The sequence below is a fragment of the Danio rerio genome, chromosome 5 (genome assembly GCF_052040795.2).
Source record: "Danio rerio strain M-AB ecotype USA chromosome 5, GRCz13ab, whole genome shotgun sequence".
NCBI classification, from domain to species: domain Eukaryota; kingdom Metazoa; phylum Chordata; class Actinopteri; order Cypriniformes; family Danionidae; genus Danio; species Danio rerio.
Genome location: NC_141025.1, coordinates 46,894,650 through 46,918,105, shown reverse-complemented (window position 1 = coordinate 46,918,105; position 23,456 = coordinate 46,894,650). Strand labels below are relative to the sequence as shown.

Here is a 23,456-nt window from a genome sequence, read left to right as displayed (position 1 = left end):
TTTTTGTCTGCAGAGGAATGACAGTAACCACAGAAACCACAGTGTTCACCGCAGCGTCTATGATACTTTGCCTTCTGGTAACTTGTGGTCTGTGTGAGTCCTAATGCCCCAGAAAAAGTTAAGGGGACACAACACTGTCCTGACTCTTTGTGGTCATTAAAAATCCCATGGCACTTCTCGTGAAAGAGCAGGGGTGTAACCCCGGTGTCCTGGCCAAAGTCCCCCTATCCGCCCTTACGATCATGGCCTCCTAATCATCCCCTTCCACAGAATTGCCTCTATCACTGTCTCTTCACTTCACCAATAGCTAGTGTGTGGTGAGCGCACTGGCGCCGTTGTCCTGTGGCTGCCGTCGCATCATCCAAGTGGATGCTGCACACTGGTGGTGGTGTGAAGAGACCCCCTCATGATTGTGAAGTGCTTTGGGTGTTTGGCCATACATAATAAATGAGCTATATAAATACACATTACATTACATTACATTACATTTTAAGATTGTAAGGCTAACTGGCATGAAATGTCATCAGTCGACAGATATTTCCCAGTATTTCTTTATTGCAATTAGAGATCACATAAATAACCCCGAAAAAGCTAAAGCAGTGCAAACAATACGATATTACTGTTGTGTTTGCGATAAGGAAAAACGCTAAACACATGCGGGTTTTTCTTACAGCAAGAAGACTCAATAGAAACAAACAGATGGCCAATCAAAAAGTAACCTTAGGTTATACAAAAGCCCAATCCCAATTAGATTTTTAACCCCTACTCCTTCCCCTTGGCCCATAAAACAAAGTGTAAAAGAGAAGGACTTCGAAATTTATCCCTAAAAAATGGGACACCACTACAAGACCTGCACACGTCAATATATGTCATTGCGTTCTCATCCTTCATATGAGATCAGTGCTGTAGTTATTCCAGTTGCTTTATTTTTTTGGTATTTTTCTTGAGGAAATCACTTAAGGTATGTATTATGTTATCATAACAATCTAATGTGACAATAAGATCGTAACTGGACTGTGCATTTACAAAGTGGCCTTATTCATCAATGTAAACACACCAAAAACAAAACTAACATTATAGCACACACTGTTTAAAGCTCTTTCCCAGTCACTAGACTTTTTCTGACAGGGTATTCGAGTGTCATCGAGTGTCAGAATGTTGTGGAACTACTATACATAAGTTATAGTTTTTGATTATACATTGCGAAATTTAGCAGTTTTTATTTTAGCGTTTTTTTAAAAGCATGACGGTAAAACACAAATGCGGCTATGAATATATTACAACATGTGCTTGTTTGTTGTAAAAATTCACAATAATATAAAACAATACTAATTTGTGCATCTTCTGACCTCCAGGTGCAGTGACCCTGCCGTGGTGGATGGTGCATTCTGGGAAATTTTATTACTCCTTGGTTTCGAGTGTGGTCCTGAAAAATCTAAATTTGAAGGGCTATTCGCCCCTTCCTCTTAGCCCTATGCCTTCAAGCTAAAGAGAATTAGGACACCCCCAACCGCTCGTTTTGCACTTTCCCGTGAAGGGGTAGGGGTGTCCCAATTCTCTTTAGCTTGAAGGCGTAGGGCTAAGAGGAAGGGAGAAGAGCTAAGGGGTAGAATTTGGATTGGGCCAAAGAGTGGCCAACACAAAATGCATACATTCCTGATATGCGAGTCCTTTCTTACACTTAATACACAACAACTACTACGGCATAAATGCAGCTCTACAACATACAAAAGAGGGACATCAACTTAAAATGTTACTCACCAAAATAATAATGATTTGATCAGCTGTAGTTAGAAATTAGAGTTTTTCTCTTTTAAGGGCTTATTATGTGGTCTCTGTCGCCATCTTGTACATGGACGTCAACCGTCTTTGCTCTGCTCAGTGACAGGCTGATTTTGTATTATTATTTAAAACAGGCTCTATCCTTATACAGTAAATAAAGGCATAGTTGCAATCTAAACAACTACAATCTCGACTAAAAAAGCCTCAAAAGTACATTATGTTGTCTAACAGCTACAACATTTGTCAAACTATAATGAGTTTATTGATCTGTTGTCACTCTATATGGGCGGAGTAATACTGAAGGCTGAGGAGGCTGTACGAGTTCTGATATTGCAGAATATCGCACGGCTGAGAAAGCCCTAATTACATGTATATACCATATGGTTAGGATTAGAATGCAAGTTAGGTTCAGGGTTAGTTGCATGTAAAGCGTTAGCTTTTTTGATTGTTGATAGATATTTAAAGTGTCCCTGTTGTAGTTTTTTCAGATTTTAACATTCAGGTAGCATGTAATATAGCTGTTTGTGAAAGTACTTTAATGTAATTTTTGTACACCCAAAATGATTCCAAATTGCTTAAAAATAAGTCATCGGTAACTCTTTTCTAACATCCAGCACAAAACTGCAAAGGTTTGTAACATAACTGCATAATGCCTACCTATGCAAACAACACCCGTTTCAATCAAACATTTAGTTGAAGCTGAGGCATGAAGCAGTTTGGTTTGTGATGTTGATGTTAAGATGGTACCCCTTTTTCCACTGTCTCCAATTTGCATTCACTTTCAAAGCATGCGAATTTGGGCTTGAATTAGCTAGTGACATTGTTACTGTTCAGATATGTTAATGAACGTTTCATTACTGGTACATAGACAAATCATAACAAACTGGCCATCGCTAATTAGAGCGATGAAAAGACGAGTTTAGAAACACTGTGAAAAAACAGCTGTTGTGATGTATCTACAAAAACAAATGTATGTTTGTTTTTTGTTTGTTTGTTTGTTTTTTTACCTTAGAATTGATATAAACCTATTGCAGAAAATAAATCTATTATGAATCAAAAATTATTATTATTTTCAGACATAGACAGAAACTTTAAGGTCTAACTTCAGAGCTATGTAGTAGTTTTAGGTCTTGAAGAAGATTTTTTTTTTTTGGGCTCTGTTTTTTGGACCCCATTGAGTTTGTATGTCAAAAAGCAATAGCGTTAAAATATCTTCTCTTGTATTCTGTTGATATATTTAAAGTCATTTAAATTGCAGGAAAGTCAGTTATAACAGAAATTCAAGTTTTAGGTAAACCTATGTAACGTTAACTTAATAAACATTGTTCTATGACAGATAGTGATACCTCAATGTGCTGAAACATGTAGGGATGGTTACAGATCTTCTTCAGTTGCATGATGGTGTTCATTAGGGTCTTGGCTCCACCTTTACCCTGTGGAGAAAACACATTAAACACATCAAATCTGCACAGTGGTGTAAAAGTGAGTAAGCACACAGTTTCTCTGTTTACCTTCTTGTCTTTCTCCGAGCCATCTGTGAGTAGGATACCTTTGCCCTGCATGTGTCTGTACAGGACCTTCTGGATGGCTGACATGTCACATTTGATGACATACTCCACCTGTGACAAATGAAGACTCAGTGCATCAATATAGTTTGAACAGGATGACATACAGGTTTTGCCCCAAAGCTTAGACAGCTGACTTGTTTATTTCCTGCCTTATCAGGCAGTGACTATGCAGACAATGGCTGTTTCTAAATTCCAAGAACGCAGAGACACGACTCATGTTCTCGTGGTGACTGGTCTTGCAAGATTACCTCGAAAGAACAAATTTGGGGGAACGCGAGAACAAAGACCGCGTCCTGTGAGAAATGAAATGTGTTTTTCCTGATGGTCACATGACATTTATGCGCAATATAAACTATCCATAAAGACCCTAACAAATGTTGCACAATACAGATAAAACAAATTTTAATAGGAATTTCACCAAATAAACACTGTTAATGTGCCTTTATTAAGATTTTCATGGTAATGTTTACTTTCACTGTCTCATTTACGGAAACTCCTGAGATAAATGAGACTTTAATAATAAATCTATATCAAATGTTGCACTTCCCACCTCCTTTATTCAATGACTTCTGGGAACATCTTTGAAATTCAATGTTGTTTTTTGTACATTAAATGTTTTTAACAAAATCTCATACATATTGCACTTAAAAATCTTAAAGGGCACCTTATATATATATATATATATATATTTTTTTTTTTACTTATTGTTGAAAATGTTTCAACTAAGTTTCCATGAAAATCCGCCATACAGTCTTACAGTTATAACTGTCCCTTTGAGGGCAGCCTAATGCTAAAATGGCCCTCAGTGAAAATTAGTTTGACACCCTTGTTTTAGAATTATGCATTCTAATGTTATAGTTCTTGGTGGCCTTTACAGTATTTCACGATATCTGTGAAAATGCGTCAACACAGTATGTGAAAAAGGCAGTGACTATGTGTTGATTTCTGTGTGCAGTGAACCAAAGCAGACAGATGCTAAATGTCACTGAATGCTCTTTTCACTATCAGCTAATAATAAAATACATACACACAGACACAGACACAGACACAGACACACACACACACACACACACACACACACACACACACACACACACACACACACACACACACACACACACACACACACACACACACACAAGAGACAAAGTGGATACACTTACTTTCTCAGGTAACTGAGACTCCACCTCTTTCTTCAGTCTGCGCAATAAGAAGGGACGCAACACCTTATGCAAACGACGAATGATGAGGATGGTCTCCTCTTCATTCAGATCCACCTAACAAACATCAGCGCAACCCCATAACCAAGAAAAAAAGTCATTAAAATACAGTGTAAGACGTAAAATAGACATCTCTAAATCTCTAAAGATTCAAATATGACAGTTTACCCTTTCTCCTGTCATTGCAAAAGGAGCATTGAACCACTGCTCAAAGGTGCTGCAGCTTTTGAAGATAGTGGGTAAGAGGAAGTTGAGCAGGGCCCAGAGCTCAGGTAATTTGTTCTGCAGGGGAGTACCAGTGAGCAACAGCCTCCTGGGAGCAACGTAGTGGGTGTTCAACACCTGTGTGAGCTTGCAGTGATGGTTCTTCATACGGTGACCCTCGTCCACAATCATATACTTCCAGCGAATCTGAAAATGACAGTTCGGCAGTCACAAACTGGATTAGAAGATCAACTCACAGGTATTGCAAAAGCAGACGCGTCACATTCAGCTTAAAAAAAGCAGTCCAAAGGATGTAATTTAATCACCAAAAGAAATGACTATGAGATGGAATAAAGTGTCATAAATGACTTTGAGAAAAAAGAGAAAGCACAATGCATATAATTATAACTCTCCATATGAGGCATATAGACTTCATTTAAGCCACAGAAAGCTTGCTAAAAAGATCTTCCAGCAAATTCCCCAACCTAGAATGACGTTAACAATGATATGGGAGAAATTGTTAGTTAATGTGAGAGGTGATCTGTGGTCATTCATTCATTTCCTTCAATTTAGTCCCTTTATTCATCCGGGTCGCCACATCAGAATGAACCATCAACTTATCCAGAATACTGAATGTTTTACACAGAGGATGCCCTTACAGCAGCAACCCAGTGCAGGGAAACACCCATACACTAACGCCTGTTTCACACCGCAAGCGTCAGCGGCGCGTGAGCAGAGCGTGAGCAGCGAGTATGTCGAGCAGTAGCAGCACGCAGGCGTTTGCCTTTCACACCAGCTGCGTCTGCAGCGCGCAGCTCTTCGGCAGCTGCTGCAGAGATCAACCTATCTCTGTCTATTCTATCTAGTTACCTATGTCTCTCTATATACAAATACACTTTTCAAACTTTTCATCTGCACCAAGGCCCCTCCTATGCTGTTTCTTTAACCGGCAAATGTTTATTTTACAAATTCTATAGATCAAATAGTGCTGTATGCTTCTCAATCTAACTTATATAAGAAGCGTCTACAGTCAGAAGACAATCGCCTGTGATATCATGTCATTTGTTTTTTATTATCAGGTTGCTGTAGACCTAGTTATAATAATATTTATACAATATAGTTATAATGATATTTATACATGATCAAACTAGTGTTACTTTCTCCGCTTCAGTGATGTCCAGCGGCAGAAAAACAGCTCGTTAATTCATGCTCGTGCAGAGGATGAGACGGACGAAAGTAACCAATGCATGCCATTCTTTTACTTATTTTCGTGTTGTCAGATTCAGAGTGCAAAAAGCTCCCGGTAGGAATAACTCGAGTAAACATAAAACAAAGCCGATAAAAACTTTCTTGCTCTGCTCAGCTGCACAGAACACAGCGAGCTCACATCATCCAGCATGCGTGTCGAACTACACTACCCACAATACACTTCGCTATGGACTACAATTCCCGTAAATATTCTATTTCCCCTCTCCTACAACACTAGTGTGCAACTTAAGCAAAACTGATACTAAAATTGTTTTACATTTGGTTTTGTAGTTCGGGCCTAAATAAATGTTTGTTGCCGTTTTTAATCGTTTTAAGTTCATTTGAATGACTATATATAAACCATTGGACATTATTAACGCATTTATTGGGTAAAATTGCTACTTTTTACTGTCATTCAATGTGTTTTGGTCATTATCAAAGCACTGTCACTTTAATTGAGCGTGAGCAGCGCGTCAAAAATAGACCCAGCGCCGAAACTATCGCTGCACTGCTGCTTCGGCGACGCTCACGCCTCGCTCTGACGCGCTGCTGCTGCGTGCGGTGTGAAAGCTCTAAGCTGTTAACATGGACGCCGAAAACACACGCGCTGCTCACGCTCTGCTCACGCGCCGCTGACGCTTGCGGTGTGAAACAGGCGTAACATTAAAGCACATACACTACGGACCATTTAGTTAATTCAATTCACCTATAGCGCATGTCTTTGGACTGTGGGGAAAACGGGAGCACACAGTGAGAACATGCAAACGCCACACAGAAATGACAACTAAGCAAGCTGGGACTCAAACCAGCAACCTTCTTGCTGTGAGGTGACAGTGCAAACCACTGCGCCACCGTGTTGCTGCAATCTGTGATGCAGTAGGATTTGGAATAATGTCTTGAGCTTGGTGCTTGGGAGAAAAGCCTGAGAGGCATCATTAGGTGTTTACACAAGAAAAATGATGTTTAAATTTTACAGATCTTAGTTCTTAACTCTTTTCTGGTATGCAAACCTCTTTACTAGATTAGTGGTTTCTCTAAACTTCCAGAGAATGAATCAACTGATGAAATGTACCCTACTGCCGGTAGGGATGGGTACCGAAACTCGGTATTTTATCAGTCTTGGTGCTAAATTATAAAAGACCGAAGAATCAATAAGCTCTGATGTTAACGGTTCTGCTATCAGTACTGGAGAATTATTGCTGAATAAACATTATTTACAGCAAAGAGCTTAGAATGACCAAGAGGCGACACTCTGGTGTAATTTGGGAAACAGCCACTAGAGGGCGGGGCGGCCATTTTGGAATGAAAACACCAATAGAACACCATGCATATTATAAGTCTGTAAAATAAACTATTAAAAGTGCCGATGTTCGTGATAATACGTGTTGTATTGTCGTCTTTCAGGTTGTATCTCAACTTTAATGTGCTTTTTGAATAAATAAATAAAAAACAAAGCAGCTGCTTGCCATCGCGATAGTAATGACATTTAATGGACGGCCGATCACTTTCACTCCATAATGGCGGAATCCAGGGCTGTTGCTGGGCGCTGCTGTTGCAATGGAACGTTCTATTGAGTGTCGCCTCTTGGTCATTTTAAGCTCTTTGTTTACAGTAGCATAATTTAACTGACCAACCTAATTTACGATATTCGTCTGCACAGTTGGCAATCTCACATGAGAAATGCTTGCGTTTTCGCCCAAATGTACAACGGTGGGAGCATCAAGTATAAAAACATTTACAATTCTTGGCTGTGCGCACGCTCAGTGGAGGCTCGCGCTAAGCGCACACACATAGCTCGCAACACAGATTCGCGTGCACACACAGCTCGTAAGCTTGTGGAGTGGCGAAGAGAACCAAACGGGTTGTATTTCCTGAGTAGACAGCGACAATGTCTGTAGCAACAAAAGTGGATTAACTTCAGAAAGACAAGTTAAAAGTTTCCAACTGACTAGCTAAGGGTACATCATCCACATCGTTATGCTTGCAGTAAATCACAAAAGGTCTCTCTTAATTAGTATAATATTAATAGTTTAATTAACACACACATTCGGTTACAATGAAAACAGTATTTCTTTCTGCAGTAGCCTAACTAAGTCTTAAACATTAAAGATGCTTTTACATTACTGTATTTACAAATATAGCCTAATAATAAACTATTCTTATTAAGAAATTTTTTTAAAAATGCACATTTTTTTACGTTGTTAAGTTCCAAAACACTGTGATCCATAAACATTGAAAAATCATAAATATTAACGGATAATTTGACTGCATTTCGTACCTAAAAGAGGGTATTTTTTACAGATTTTTCTCCAGATGAATGGTTAAAAACTGAGAGTCATTTTTATTTAAACCATTGTACATTCTTTAACAGGATTTTTTTTATTTATTTGTTTCACAAGTTGGCTTCTTTTTACATTACAATGTAATAATAAAACAGTTTTGTTAATTCTGTTAACTTTTTTTTCTTAAATAAAATAAAACACTGCAAAAAGTACCAATAAGAGTTGAAGTACCAAACCAAGAAGTGGTATCGATAAAAGTAGTATTACTGTTGCTGGATTTAGGACTTAGGTTAAAGATCTTCCAAGTTGTCTGAATGAAATGAACACTTTTAGCATGGATGTGTTTAAAAGTCATTTTTTTAATATTTACATATTGAATCTACTTGTCCGTTTGAACTTTCTATTCATAGAATAAAAATCACAAAAATACTAAGCAGCACAAAATCTTTTAGCATTAATAATGATAAGAATTTTTGTAACAAACCAAAACAGCATTTTAGTAATTAGAAATTTAGAAATGGTATCTGAAAATTCTACTGACAACTGAAGCAGTGATTAATTTATTTATTAATTTTTCTTCGACTTAGTCCCTTTTTGATCAGGCGTTGTCACAGTGGAATGAACCTTCAATTAGTCTGGCACATGCTTTACACAGCAGATGCCGTTCCAGCCACAACCCAGTACTGGGAAACAACCATACACCCTAGCATTCACAAACACACACACATACACTTAGACCTGTTTTGTTTACCCAGTACAAATATACGTACAGTTGAAGTCAGAATTATTAGCCCCCTGAATTATTAGCCCCGTTTATTTTTTTCCCCGATATCTGTTTAACTGAGAAAAGATTTCTCCAACACATTTCTAAACATAATAGTTTTGATAACTCATTTCTAATAACTGATTTATTTTATCTTTGCCATGAGGACTGTAAATAATATTTTTCTAGATTTTTTTTACAGCTTAAAGTGACATTTAAGGCTTAACTAGGTTCATTAGGTTAACTAGGCAATTTAGGGTAATTAGGCAAGTTATTGTATAACGATGGTTTGATCTGTAGACTATCGAAAAAATATATAGCTTAAAGGGGCTAAAAATTTTGTCCTTAAAATGGTGTTTAAAAATTTAAAAACTGCTTTTATTCTAGCTGAAATAAAACAAATAGGACTTTCTCCAGAAGAAAAAATATTATTAGACGTACTGTGATAATGTCCTTGCTCTGTTAAACATAATTTGGGAAATATTTAAAAACTATATTCACTACATTCTAAATACATTTTAAAAACATAAAACATTTATTTTAAATTATTTTAATAATACCTCACAGTTTTTACTGTACTTTTTGATCAACTAAATTGAACCTTCTTTCAAAATCATAAAAAATAGGCCAAAATAGGCCAAACAAAAATAGATTTAATTTTTTTTTTAAAAAGGCAAATGCATACATGCATGTAAATGTGTAGACCTTACCTTGGCGAGAATGTGCTTGTCTTTGATGATGTACTCATAGGTGGTTATAAGAACATTGAACTTCCCACTGCGAAGTTGTGGAACCAATGACCTCCTCATTGATGGGGTGCCCTTTAACACATTTCAGAAGACCCAATAAGGACAACTGATTTTATTAAAACATTTTTTATCAGATTATAAAAACTGCATTGTCCAAAGTAACAATATACACTGATCATAAAAATCAATAGCTACCTTGTAGGCAATTTTCACAATACTCGGTGCCCACTTGTCCAGCTCATAAACCCAGTTGGATAAAGTCCTGTGAAAAAGGAGAATAAAATCAATACTGCCATTTTTTATGCTAAAAGCCCCTGATATAGAGTGAACATTTTACCTCTATATGAACTCATATGTGTGATTGATATGTGATGGTGTTATTGTGAAGCTGAGCAAATGACGGGTGAAGAGGTGAAGTACTTTAAGGACAAGTCTGGCTTTTTCAGATATCAATCAAAAATGCTCAAGTGAATACACTGCGCTCGAGGTCATTTTCAATGAGGGGCTTTTATAGACACAAGCTAAGATGTGCTTTAAAGAGGACTACATAAATAAAATTGAGAAAATGACACAACCTTGAATAAACAAATTATTTTACAAGATGTTTAAAATCAAAACATTCAATTTAAAATAAAATCAACAAAGCATGAATGATTGATATTAAAGTTGGTCAGTGACCTGTGCCACTGCCATATGTTGCCTCTAAAAAGCAACATAGCGAATCCCTATCACTGCCGTTTTAGTCATTAGAGGTCAACTGAACTGTGTGTAACAGTGTTTAGCTATTTAATGAAGCCATTAGGCCGCAAATCCTCTTAGACGGCTCACCTCATTACACCTCTTATCACATTATTCTCAGTTTGTTTGCTGGACTTACGAGAGCGGTACGATGATGAGATATGGCCCATTGAGCCTCTTGTGCTCCATCAGATAAGTGATAAGCCCGATAGTTTGAATGGTCTTCCCCAGACCCATCTCGTCCGCCAGAATACCATTCAGGTTGTTGTTGTAAAGAGACACCATCCATTCCAGACCCTGGATCTGAATACAAAGGCTTCCGTCATTACTGTAATATCTTAAAAGCATCACAAACAGACAACCGAGCAGACTCATGACTCACGGATTGCACAATTGTTCACTGAACAACACGGCACAATAGACCCAATTGGTGTTTCGCAGCTGCCAAGTGGAATCAAAGCATGAATGCTAGTGCTTGCTTAGTTCTTTCAAAGGATAAACAGTCTCCCTGAAGTTTTCTTTACAAAACCCCAGCAATCAGGTAGTGCAGAATAGAAAATTAGGAGATAAGAGGCCTGTTTTCGCAGTTTGAAATCCATTACCACCCAAAAGGGATGAAAGATTCTATACACACCACTCAATTTTTAATGTTTCCTCTCAGTACGATTTCTTTCCTCCAGCCCTTTTCATTTCAAGAGTATAATCTCTTGAAATATCATTTAAACATACACAGTTCTCTTCAGAGCAGATGGACTCTGAGAATGTTATATTAGTGGAGGAGTCTATTCAGAGTTTGCTTTACCCGTTACTTGGTATAACAGTACCTGGTATTGTTTGAGGGTCCCGTTGATCAGGAAGGTTGACTGTTTATCCACCCTCTCTATGACCGCGTGGGCTACTCCATAGTAAGACTGGGAGCTGGTCTGTCCTGCCTGACTGCTGTACTCATCATCCACATCCTGCTTAGCAGACCTGTAACGGAGTACAAAAATAAAGTAAAAAAAATCCTTATTCACTTACACCAAGTATGTCCAGACTCGGTCCTGGAGGGCCGGTGTCCTGCAAAGTTTAGTTCCAACCCCAATCAGACACAGCTGGCCTAGCTAATCAAGCTCTTTCTAAGCTTTCTAGAAACATCCCTGCAGGTATGTTGAAGCAAGTCGGCACTCCAGGACCGAATTTAGACACCCCTGACTTACACTAATGTTGACGATGACAGGGTTTAATATTGTATTATGATATCTGTCTTTCACCAAAGGTCTAAGTAATGAAAATGTTCAAGCATCAAAAATTGATCAAACTTTATTATTTTTTATATTATTTTTTCATTACACAGAGCAACTGCCGCCTTGCAGAAGACTTTAATTAAATCACTCAATTCAAATGAATGGCTTTTACCATGTCTTATTAAAATATCTGAAAAGTTAAACAAGATGATTTATAAAAATTTAAAATGCCTTCATTTGTGTTCTGAAAAAATAATTAGATGTCTTACAACTTAAAAAAAAAAATCATTTTGTCATCATTTTCTCACTCTGAAGTTGTCGCAAACCACAAAGATTCATTTCATTTTCATTCATGTTTGAAACACATTTAGATCTTTTTGCATTTCTGTAACTGTTTTAGTCTTTCTATTAAAGGTATGCATGTCAAACATACCGCTTGCAGATTAGATCAAATTGTCTCTTATCAGAACTTTTAAACTGCTCAATTAACATAGATTCCTATCTGTTTAGAAAACGTGTTAAAGTTTTGGTTTAACTTTATTTCAAAGGATGTATAAGTTATTTTTACATGTCTTAATTTGTTCATACATTCATTCATTTTCTTGTCGGCTTAGTCCCTTTATTAATCCGGGGTTGCCACAGTGGAATGAACCGCCAACTTATCCAGCAAGTTTTTACGCAGCGGATGCCCTTCCAGCCACAACCAATCTCTGGGAAACATCCACACACACACTCATACAATACGGACAATTTAGCTTACCCAATTCACCTGTACAGCATGTCTTTGGACTGTGGGGGAAACCGGAGCACCCGGAGGAAACTTAAGCGAACGCAGGGAGAACATGCAAACTCCACACAGAAACGCCAACGGAGCCGAGGCTCGAACCAGCGACCTTCTTGCTGTGAGGCGACAGCACTACCCACTGCTTCGCCCGTCTTAATTTATTATAACTAAATTTCATGATGAAGTATGCATTGTGATACCACATCACATTTAAGTGATAAACCTAAACATAAATTGAGAAAACATGCTTACAAAATGTAACTGTATTTAATTTTCTTTGCCCATTCTGAAGAGATTACATTTTTACCATTTTGTTTGGTGGTTGTTTGTTTGTAAAACTGCACATGAAAAAACTTTGCGTGTCTAATATTTAGAATAAACAATTAAAACTGGACACACAATATTGTAAAATATACAATATTGTTTAAATACAGCCTTTTGCCACTTCTGTAGTCAGCAAGACACTGTCAACGCAATTTTACAGAGAACATGTACTGTGTAATGTAAAATATCCTGTAACTGGATATTCAACATCTGCCCAATACATTCATTTAAATGAACAGATCTATAAAGGTTCAACATTGTGCTGGCTCAATCATGAACCATTATGTTAGCATGATTTCTTGCTCCACCAAATAGGCCCTTCTAAACTCATTGGCCACAGTATTAGGTATACCTGTCCAACATCTTGTTAATGCAAATTTCTAATCAGCCAATCACATGGCAGCAACTCAATGTATTAAGGTATGTAGACAAGGTCAAGACGATCTGCTGCAGTTCAAACCGAGCATCAGAATGGGGAAGAAAGTTGATTTAAGTGACTTTAAAAGTGGTATGGTTGTTGGTGTCAGACGGGATGTTCTGAGTATTTCAGAAACTGCTGATCTACTAAGACTTTCCAGCACAACCATCTCTTGGGTTCACAGAGAATGGTCCCAAAAAGAGAAAATATCCAGTGAGCGGCAGTTCTGTGGACGCAAATACCTCGTTGATGCCAGAGGTCAGAGGAGAATGGCCAGACTGGTTCCAGCTGATAGAAAGGCAACTCAAATAACCACTTGTTACAACTGAGGTTTGCAGAAAAATGCACAACACATCCAACCTTGAGCCGGATGGGCTACAGAAGCAGAAGACCACACCGGGTGCCACTCCTGTCAGCTAAGAACAGGAAACTGAGGCTACAATTTGCACAGGCTCACCAAAATTAGACGATAGACAACTGGAAAAACGTTGCCTGTTCTGATGAGTCTTGATTTCTGCTGCAATGTTCGAATGGTAGAGTCACTTTGTACCAATTAGTCATTAGTACCAATTGAGCATAGTGTCAATGCCACAGCCTATCGGAGTATTGTTGCTGAACATGTCCATCCCTTTATGACCACAGTGTACCCATCTAGTAATGGCTACTTCCATCAGGATAACGCACCATGTCATAAAGTGCGAATCATCTCAAAACTGGTTTCTTGAACATGACAATGTGTTCACTGTACTCAAATGGCCTCCACAGTCACCAGACTCAATCCAATAGAGCACCTTTGGGATGTGGTGGAACGGGAGATTCACATCATGGTTGTGCAGCCAACAAATCTGCAGCAACTTCTTGATGCTATCATGTCAATATAGGCCAAAATCTCTGAGGAACTTTCCAGTACCTGAATGAATCTATGTCACGAAGGATTAAGGCAGTTCTGAAGGCAAAAAGGTACTAGTAAGGTGTACCTAATCAAAGGGGTCAGTGAGTGTATGTTAAAAAACGGTTCATTGATCAGCTTGAAATGATGCATGTATTTTAATTCTCCAATAATTAAACAGAAAGCATGTTACCTACGCAACCAGACAGTGTGCGGACTACCAACAATACCCTGTGTCATTCAGGAAGGTTCTTTTTAGTTTGCATTAATACAATTCCTGAGACCATCTTCCTGATCCACTGACACAAGGCAACAAATCTATGGATTTACTCTGAAACCCAATGTGTGTTTCTGGTGATACAGCCCACTCAGTCCAAGGTCGAACGTGTTGTGCATTTAAACGTTTTCTCAAGGACCGAGCTGTTGTAATGTTTGGTATTTTAGTTGCTTCACTTTCCTGTCAGCTTGAAGTGGTCTGACCATTCTTCTCTGACCTCTCTCATTGACAAAGACTTTTCAGCCACAGATCCATCGCTCACTGGCTGTTTTTAGCTTTCACACCACTCTCTAGAAACCCTAGCGACTGCTTTGTGTGAAAATCCCCAGAGATCCTCCGTCCAGAGTTCCCCTCTGGCACCGACAATTGCTTGATGGCCTAAGAGACATTTCCTGGCAATTCTGATTTTTAAACCTCTTCACCATGTCCAAGTTTTCATGCTGTGAGTCAGCCACATGATTGACTGATTAGACGTTTGCATTAGGGAGTGGTGTAAATGTGTAGTAGCAGTATAACCCAGTGCCCACTTCATTTCTAATTGACATAAACAAGAATTATGATTCATTATGTTAATTTACCGCCAGCCTAATTTTTTGTTGCAAGTGTATTGAGGTTCAAAGTCTGAAAGCACTCTGAAAATTAAATACAATTACATTTTAATTAATACCTCAAAATACTTCAAGTTATACAGTATTAATCCTTGGTTAAATTAAGAATGCTGCTTTTCTCATTAAATGCATGAGCAATTTTGTGTCAACATTAGATCATGTGCTCAAATGTTCTTGGTTCCCTTAAATCTCAAGGCTCCTATAGATCATCTCATATCACCCTGGATTAAAGGCATAATATGTATGTAATTTCCACAGCTAGAGGGGTATTCACAGCGTCAATAAGGGCGTAAACAAACAAAGGTGTTGTTTGATGATGCAATGACTGAGTGTGGAACCATGGAAGTTGTCATCTTCATTGCATCCTAAGGAACACAATTTCATGAAAACAAGTTCATGGACAAACTTAATATTTAAAATTTATCATCACGGTAGAATCAGAAAAGAAGCTGCGCTCACACTAGAGCTTAAAGGTGCAATAGGTGATTGTCTTCAGAAACATTTTTTGTTGTCCTGGTTGAAAGTCTCTTCACAGTCCAATAGTAATGATTACAGTAAACGATCTAAATGTGTTTATATGTATATTTATATTCTGGGTAAGGCATAAGACAAAAAAATCTTCATCCAATTAAAATAGTGTCGGGCCGACATCTCCCTTAATTCTGATAAGTAGCCCAAACTGTTTGTCAGCAAATGCAGATTTGAGCTAGCTCTGTCATTTGTGTATCCACTTGCTGCGCACCATGGCTCAAGTATTTCTCTTAGACAGGTAATGCTATGTTTTAAAACTTTTTTTTTGTCAGGCAGAGCTGATGTAGATTGGGTTGTTATGAATGGGTTATTTGCACTGAAGTGTTGTACAGTCACTGAAATCTCCTGGTGAAAGCTAATGTGACTATTTTCAGTTTCATAAGGGACTTTTACAGCATCGATATTCAGTTTAACATCAAAACATCAGTCGATAGCGCTATTCCGCCTAGCCTGCTTTACTGAGCTAAAGATGGTTTTATATTCATACTGGGTCATTTTTGAACAATGACGGCCTGTGACACGCTTCCTATATTGTTTACAGCTACTCTGAATATTCGGTCAGAAATGGCATGTAAGTATCGCTTAGAAATGAGTGTAATAATGAGTGTAATTCCTGCATGCCGTCGGCCAAGCTTTAGCTCAACACATGACAGAGGGTGCAGTCGTCTTTAGGGTGCACTTGTGTTTTCAGGAGGCGTGGCTTTGGATGGCAGGGGAGGGACGGTGTTTCAGAGATTTAAGCTAACAGGCTAGCATTGTGGCAGATCACCTACTGCACCTTTAAGCATGCAAAAATCTGTTGGATGGTGCTGCAAAAAGACAAAATATAAAACAAAAAAACAGAGGTTGCTTCTATAACTTACTTACTTCTATTGGTCTTAGGCATTCACATGATGGAAACTCACAGATCTGAAGTTTTAGAACTTTAGAATGCAGAGATATGCAAAACATGTCGCACATACTTTCGTCTCCGGTCTGGCATGTTTGCATGCATATAAATGGAAGTCAATGGGAGAAAAAGTGCAGTGTGAATGAAGCAGTTGAGAGATGAGCGTCATGCAGCAGGAAAGTAGAAAAACTTTTATAATGCCATATTCCACCTCTTTTGGTTCTTCCAGAGATCAGATGGGAAAGAAGCAGAGCTGTTTTACTGTATACAAAATATAGTTTTAGGTTCTGTTTTAATGCTACTCTGTGCAGGCTAATAAAACACACAATGAGTTCTATTTTAATGATCAAGATGCAAAGTCAAAGCGCATGGCGCAAAAGCATTAAGGGTGTATCCAAATCCACTTTTGATATTCTTAAGACAGAAAACTATGGTTTGTGCCCTGGTGCATGGTCTAACAGGGTTGTGTTGTTCTCCTTATGAGTTATGTGTGTTTTGAGTATAAAGTGCATTAAGCCAATCAGAATCTCATCTCTTATTCTCTTTAAGAGTCTGTTGTGTTGCTATATGATGCATTTGATATTTACATGGTGAACAACTGAACGCATCTGCAGCGAGGATAAAGAACGAGCTTCCTCCATTCAGCCTCTTTATTTATTTTTTCTTTACTTTACTTCTACTCTTTACTTTACTCGTTACTTTCGTCGAAATGGTGTTGTACGCAGTCCACTGAAAACATCCATTAGCCCACATATTTAATTTCATTTGTTAAGCACAAAGATTTGTTTCAAAACTATTTCTAAATTCAGTTATGAATTACGAAGTGTGGTCAAAAAACTGAGTTATATCCAAACACCTTCCTATTCTTTTGCCCCATATGGTGATGCATACGTCAAATCTAAACTTGTTTTGATTAAACAAATATAAATATGAATATAAAAAAAATAATACTACAAATAATAATAATAATAACAAATACAAAATAGTAATAATAATAACATTATACTATATATATTTATATCTAAATAATAATAAAAACATTATACAAAATAATAATAATAATAATAATTACATTATACTATATATATTTATATCTAAATAATAATAACCAACATTATACAAAATAATAATAATAACATTATACTATATATATTTATATATAAATAATAATAACAACATTATACAAAATAATAATAATAATAATAATAATAATAACAACATTATACTATATATATATATATTTATATCTAAATAATAATAACCAACATTATACAAAATAATAATAATAACAACATTATACTATATATATTTATATCTAAATAATAAAAACAACATTATACAAAATAATAATAATAACATTATACTATATATATTTATATCTAAATAATAATAACAACATTATACAAAATAATAATAATAATAATAATAATAATAATAATAACAACATTATACAAAATAATAATAATAAAATTATACTATATATATTTATATCTAAATAATAATAACAACATTATACAAAATAATAATAATAACATTATACTATATATATTTATATATAAATAATAACAACAACATTATACAAAATAATAATAATAATAATAATAATAACATTATACTATATATATTTATATATAAATAATAATAATAACATTATACAAAAGCTATATGTCATGAATAAACTGAAAAAAGCCCCCCGACATGAAAGAGACATGGAGGTAGTGTTTTTTATTTTTATGTAGAAAATAATAACTGTGTAACATTTTAGTCCTTTATTTTTCTTTTACATGTAGAGATATTTGTGTGTTGCTGTACATCCTGTGTGTATTTAGCAATGTGTAAGCGTTTGGACCTGCATATGCACATAACTATGCATTCTGCGCTGGACTGTAAACCAGCTTTTGGTTGGTCAATGACAGTCTATTTCAGTTTCTCAAAATAGCAACGCCAACAGTGCGCCTTAACACACCTCCTTTTTAGACTGAAACACCCATGAATCCACAAAGTGGCGCAAATGGATTTGCTATTTAAATAACGTGGCACAAAACATGAAAACTAGGGTTTTGCTGGTCTGAAAATAGATCTTGCACACATCTTGAGATATTAAAATCGTTTTTGGTTGTTGCTCGTTTTTTATAAACCAAACCAGAAATCAAGAGTTTATATATTGTCAATTTTATGGCGAAACAAAACACGGTCCATGTCACTAGTTAAAATACGTGAATCCTCAGGATTTAAACATTCTTCAAAACATTTGGGATAACATAAGTAGATAAGCCAGCTAAATAAATAATGCTGTCCTAGTGTTTTTTGGATAATTCAAATTGGAAAATCTTACATATTGTGCCTTCAAACAATCATCAGGTTCATTCATAACTCGAATACTGCTATGAATGAAGGAATAAAAGAATAAGAATGTACTGAAAAACCAAGTAGTTCTTTTTTTTATTCAGTTAGTTAAAAGAAGAGTTCACCTAAAAATTTTAATATAAAAATATAAGTATCAAACCTTTATGATATTCTTTCTTCTGTTAAACACAAAAATATAATTTAAAAAAAGTTTTAAAAAATTATATTCAAATTATATAAAAAAAATATAATTTGAAAACCTGTAACCATTGATGTACATACAAAACATACTGTGGAAGTCGATGGTTACAGGATTCCAGCTTTCTTCAAAATATCTTCTTTTGTGTTCAAGAGAAAAAAGGAGGTAAAATATAATTTTGTGAGAACTTTCCCTAAGAACTTCATTTACAAAAAAAGTATAAAATTGAAAAAGTGCAAAATAGTTTGACAAGTACACATCTGAACCCCACTGTACACAACTATCTCCAGCATAGAGCAATATCACGCTGAAGTGGATTCTGACAGAAAAAGAAAGAAAATAGGGGAACACTTAACAGTTATCAACACTAGTTTCTTCCTGGTCTACTTTCCTTGCACTCCAGCTTGACAAGACATTTGTGTGTGTGTGTGTGTGTCTGTGTGTGTGTGTGCGTGCGCTTTGAAGTGTGAACAGGAAACGTACTCTATGATGTGCTTGGCTGCTGTTTCAGATACTTCATCACTGTTGGGATCGATGACTTTCTTTTCTTCCGACTCAGCTCTGGAGACCACCTCCTCATCATCCTAAAAGAGAGTATTAACGGATTATGCTCATTTAATGCACAGTGATTGCCCAAGTTACACAATATAGCAGAATTTGCAGAATAGAAAGGAGCTCCAAAGGCGGATACTAAAAGAGGCTTCTGGGAAGCGGAGAAAAAGATGATAATGTGAGTTTGTGTACTCATGTATGACTCACTCTACACCAAGAAGCTGTCAATGCTTAATGGGAAGAAATAAGAGGGCACTCACCTCCTCTTCAAAATCCGAGCCACTTTCTTCACTGTCTGACCGCGGCGCAACTTCATAGCTGTTTTAAAGGGCATAATGCACTAGTAAACACTTGAAGCCTTAGAAGGGTTTATTGACAAGACAAGCTTAAAAAAGGTGCTTCTTATCAAAGCTTTTCCCCTTACAGTTTAATTAAAAAGCTGGCTTGCACGATGCTGCAGCTTGTGTTGGAAAAATCCTTTTATATCCCTTTCACCTACTGTAATCTACTTCAGTATTCTTGGCCAAAACCAAAGCATCTACACACATGAAAATGCTTATCTTTAATTAGCTTTCTTTACTTAATTCTAATACTTGGATTACTAAAAAAAATACTGAAATTATATGTTTGAATACATTAATTTAGCTACAAAACCACAGTGGCTATGTTTACATACACCAATTTTTGTCAATCTGAGTGAAGTAAATCTGATGGCAGATCTGTTTACATGGGCAATAAACATTCTAATCTAAGTCAAATATAAGCTTAAATAAAAGATTAGTTTCAATGCAGATAATACAAGTTTATTATGCTTGCATTTTTTAAAGCAGGCTATAGTGTCTCAGACTAGAAAAATGTAAAAATAAATATGTTTATTTATAACAGTTCTGTCTGGTTCACGAATCTGATCGGCTGATAGCTGTGTGATATTTCTGTAATAACACCGCTCATACAGCCTCCTCACCCTTGGGTATTACTCACAAAATGTTGTATGTTTTGCGTACTTGCGTAATTTCTAGCTACAGCTGATTAATTCGTTATTAATCTGGTAACTGACTAAGTCGATTTCTCTCTTTTGTATGTTGTAGTGCTGTGTTCATACCATAGTAATTGTAGTGTATCAGGAATGTATGTATTTTGTGTTGGCCACTGTATAACCCTGAGCAACTTTTGTATTTGCCATCTGTTTGTTTTTAATGAATCTCCTGTTTTCGTACTGCAGACTAGTTCAGTAAAAAGAAAGAAAGAAGAAATGCTTGCATGTGTTTAGCGTTTTTCTTTTGCACAAACACATTAGAAATCTGGTAGTGTTTGCTCTGCTTTGGCTTTTTTGAGGTTATTTATTGTAATCCCCCGTTTGTAATAGAGAAATCGTGGGAAACGTTTTTAGACTGATGACATTTCATGGCGTTCAGCCTTATAACATTAAAATGTGAGCAAAATCACCGGTTTTGTCATCACTTTAGATATTATGCTAGAGAATCATTCAAACACTAGCTCTAAAGTGACGTTTGTGAAGTAGCAACAGTTTCTACTGTTCTGACGTCAGCTGCAGATGTGAATGAATGGTGGAAGAAAGCAGTTACTCATTTAAAAGGATTTTTAGACTCTCCGTGTTTGATTTTCTTTTTTATATACATGATTATGCCGACGAACTGTTGTATAAACGCAATACTGTGCCAACGCATGTCTCCAACAAATGTCTATGTCCAACCAAATCACACTGCTACTGTTTTATTTTGGCTAGACTAAAAGCAGTTATTATTTTTTTTTAAAAGCCATTTTAAGGTCAAAATTATTAGCCCCTTTAAGCTATATATTTTTCTATAGTCTACAGAACAAACCATCATTGTACAATAACTTGCCTAGTTACCCTAAACTGCCTAGTTAACCTAATTAAGCCTTTAAATGTCACTTTGAGCTGTATAGAAATGTCTTGAAAAATATCTAGTAGAATATTATTTGCTGTCATCATGTTAAAGATAAAATAAATCAGTTATTAGAGGTGAGTTATTTAAACTATTATGCTTGGAGATGTGCTGAAAAAATCTTCCCACCTTTAAACAGAAATTGGGTAAAAAATAAACAGGGGGGCTAATAATTCAGGGGGGCTAATAGTTCTGACTTCAACTGTTTATTGTGTTCATTTGTGGCATTAGATACTTTATTTATTGTTTCTTTCCAGATTTTCTTCGTTTCATTTCTTGATTCTAGTTTACTTTTATAATTAGGTTAAAGTGCATTTCTAAAATAAAGTGCACTTATTTATTATCAGACACACCTGGGCTAGCTAATCAAGCTTTTACTAGGCTTTCCAGAAACATCCCTGCAGGTGTGTTGAGGCAAGTTGAAGCCCTCCAGGACCGAGTTTGGACACCCCTGAGGCATATACATGTAGGTACCTGAACTAGTTTGAACTATTAATCTGAATACAAGCGGATTACATGGCTGCATGTAAACATAGCCAGTGTTGCTTTAATAATCTAAAATATCCTACTTTGGTCTTGTTTGAGTTGTAATTGTGGAAAAGGAAAAGGTAAATAAACAGACAATGTGTGACCAAAATGTAACACACTGAACATCAACCTTTTGGGGAATTTTATGAGTAACATACTCAATAAATTCAAACAACATTAAAAGATCAATTTTGATATTATCATAAACAGTAAATATAAGAAACTCCAAAACAATAGGATTTTACAAAATAAAACTCTTTAAAAAAATAAATATATGCACAAATGACCTGTTCACAATTTACATGCATTTACAAAACAGACATATTGTAATATTATTAATGCAACTACAAGTAATCTTAACATATACTGTTAATTTGAGTGATTTGTTCTACTGTATATAAAAAAATGGACATTATTTACATTTTTTTTTTTTTTGCAGTTACCAAAATTTAAGCATGTTCCCTTCATCATTTCCTTCACCTCTCACAGCAGTAAACACATTGCTCACCGCAGTTTCATAGCTCTATCCAAGAGACTGGCCATATTTTATTGTGTGGAATATATTTTCTATTACCAGACACACATAAGTTTCAATGTGAGGAGAGCTTACCCTGGGTTCATCTCGAGCCAGGCCTCTAACTGACTGGACTTGGGAGCATCTGTCCCCTGTAGCACTTTCCCCGTCTCGGTCTGAATGACTTTGACTGGCAGCTCACTCATCTGGCTGTTCTCATCTATGGGCTGCGCAAATAAGTAAACATAAAAGCAGGTTTTCAGTGACAAGACGCGTTGGATTAGGTTTGACAGACTGAGTTTTCCAGAAGGAACACACATCAGTCGGTTATTCAAATCTACTCTGCTTTCATTTTCGGAGCAATTTACTTACCTCTCCATCAGGCCCGATGGCTCCCATTCCTTCGGCATCACCAGCTTCCTTCTAAATGTTAAACATGACAGCAATAAACAAGTGTTTGATGACCATTAAAAATTCCCTAACAGAAGCAGTAAATGAAACATTTAAAGTTGACTTAAAAATTATTGATGTTTAAGAGAACAAATGATGTTTAAATTAGTAAGGATTATTTTTACATTCATTTGTTGGCTTGAGAAAGACCAAAACCAACTGTATCTCCTCCAAGGCCGTTCATGCTACAAGGCCCAAATTTGGTCAAAATGTGCCTTTTGCACTAAAGATTTTAGCTATATCTCCTCATGCCAATCACTTATCATCATAATAAATAATAAATAAATGTTAAATATTACATTTTAATAATCCGGGTATATAAAAAAAGTGTACAAGCCCTTAATTTGGCCAAAAGCTGTGCTCTGCATTAGATTTTCATCTTTTCAGGTTTATAAGACTTATAGTTTTCCAAAAAAAAATATTTTTGAGCATTATTTTT

At 36.3% G+C, this 23,456-nt stretch overlaps 1 protein-coding gene across 5 annotated transcripts in view; it reads right to left on the bottom strand.

The window, feature by feature from the left end:
- Positions 1–23,456, bottom strand: part of smarca2 (SWI/SNF related BAF chromatin remodeling complex subunit ATPase 2) — a 111,280-nt gene that overhangs the window by 55,334 nt on the left and 32,490 nt on the right. For all 5 annotated transcript variants that reach the window (NM_001044775.3, XM_087251350.1, XM_087251348.1 and 2 more), the window contains exons 11-22: positions 22,940–22,990; positions 22,664–22,794; positions 19,858–19,915; positions 19,529–19,629; positions 11,379–11,526; positions 10,694–10,857; positions 10,012–10,078; positions 9,778–9,888; positions 4,739–4,981; positions 4,514–4,627; positions 3,294–3,401; positions 3,129–3,215 (exon numbers count right to left, since the gene is read on the bottom strand). In NM_001044775.3, the coding sequence (NP_001038240.2) occupies positions 3,129–3,215; positions 3,294–3,401; positions 4,514–4,627; positions 4,739–4,981; positions 9,778–9,888; positions 10,012–10,078; positions 10,694–10,857; positions 11,379–11,526; positions 19,529–19,629; positions 19,858–19,915; positions 22,664–22,794; positions 22,940–22,990 (1,383 nt within the window). The remainder of the gene's footprint in view (positions 1–3,128; positions 3,216–3,293; positions 3,402–4,513; positions 4,628–4,738; positions 4,982–9,777; positions 9,889–10,011; positions 10,079–10,693; positions 10,858–11,378; positions 11,527–19,528; positions 19,630–19,857; positions 19,916–22,663; positions 22,795–22,939; positions 22,991–23,456) is intronic.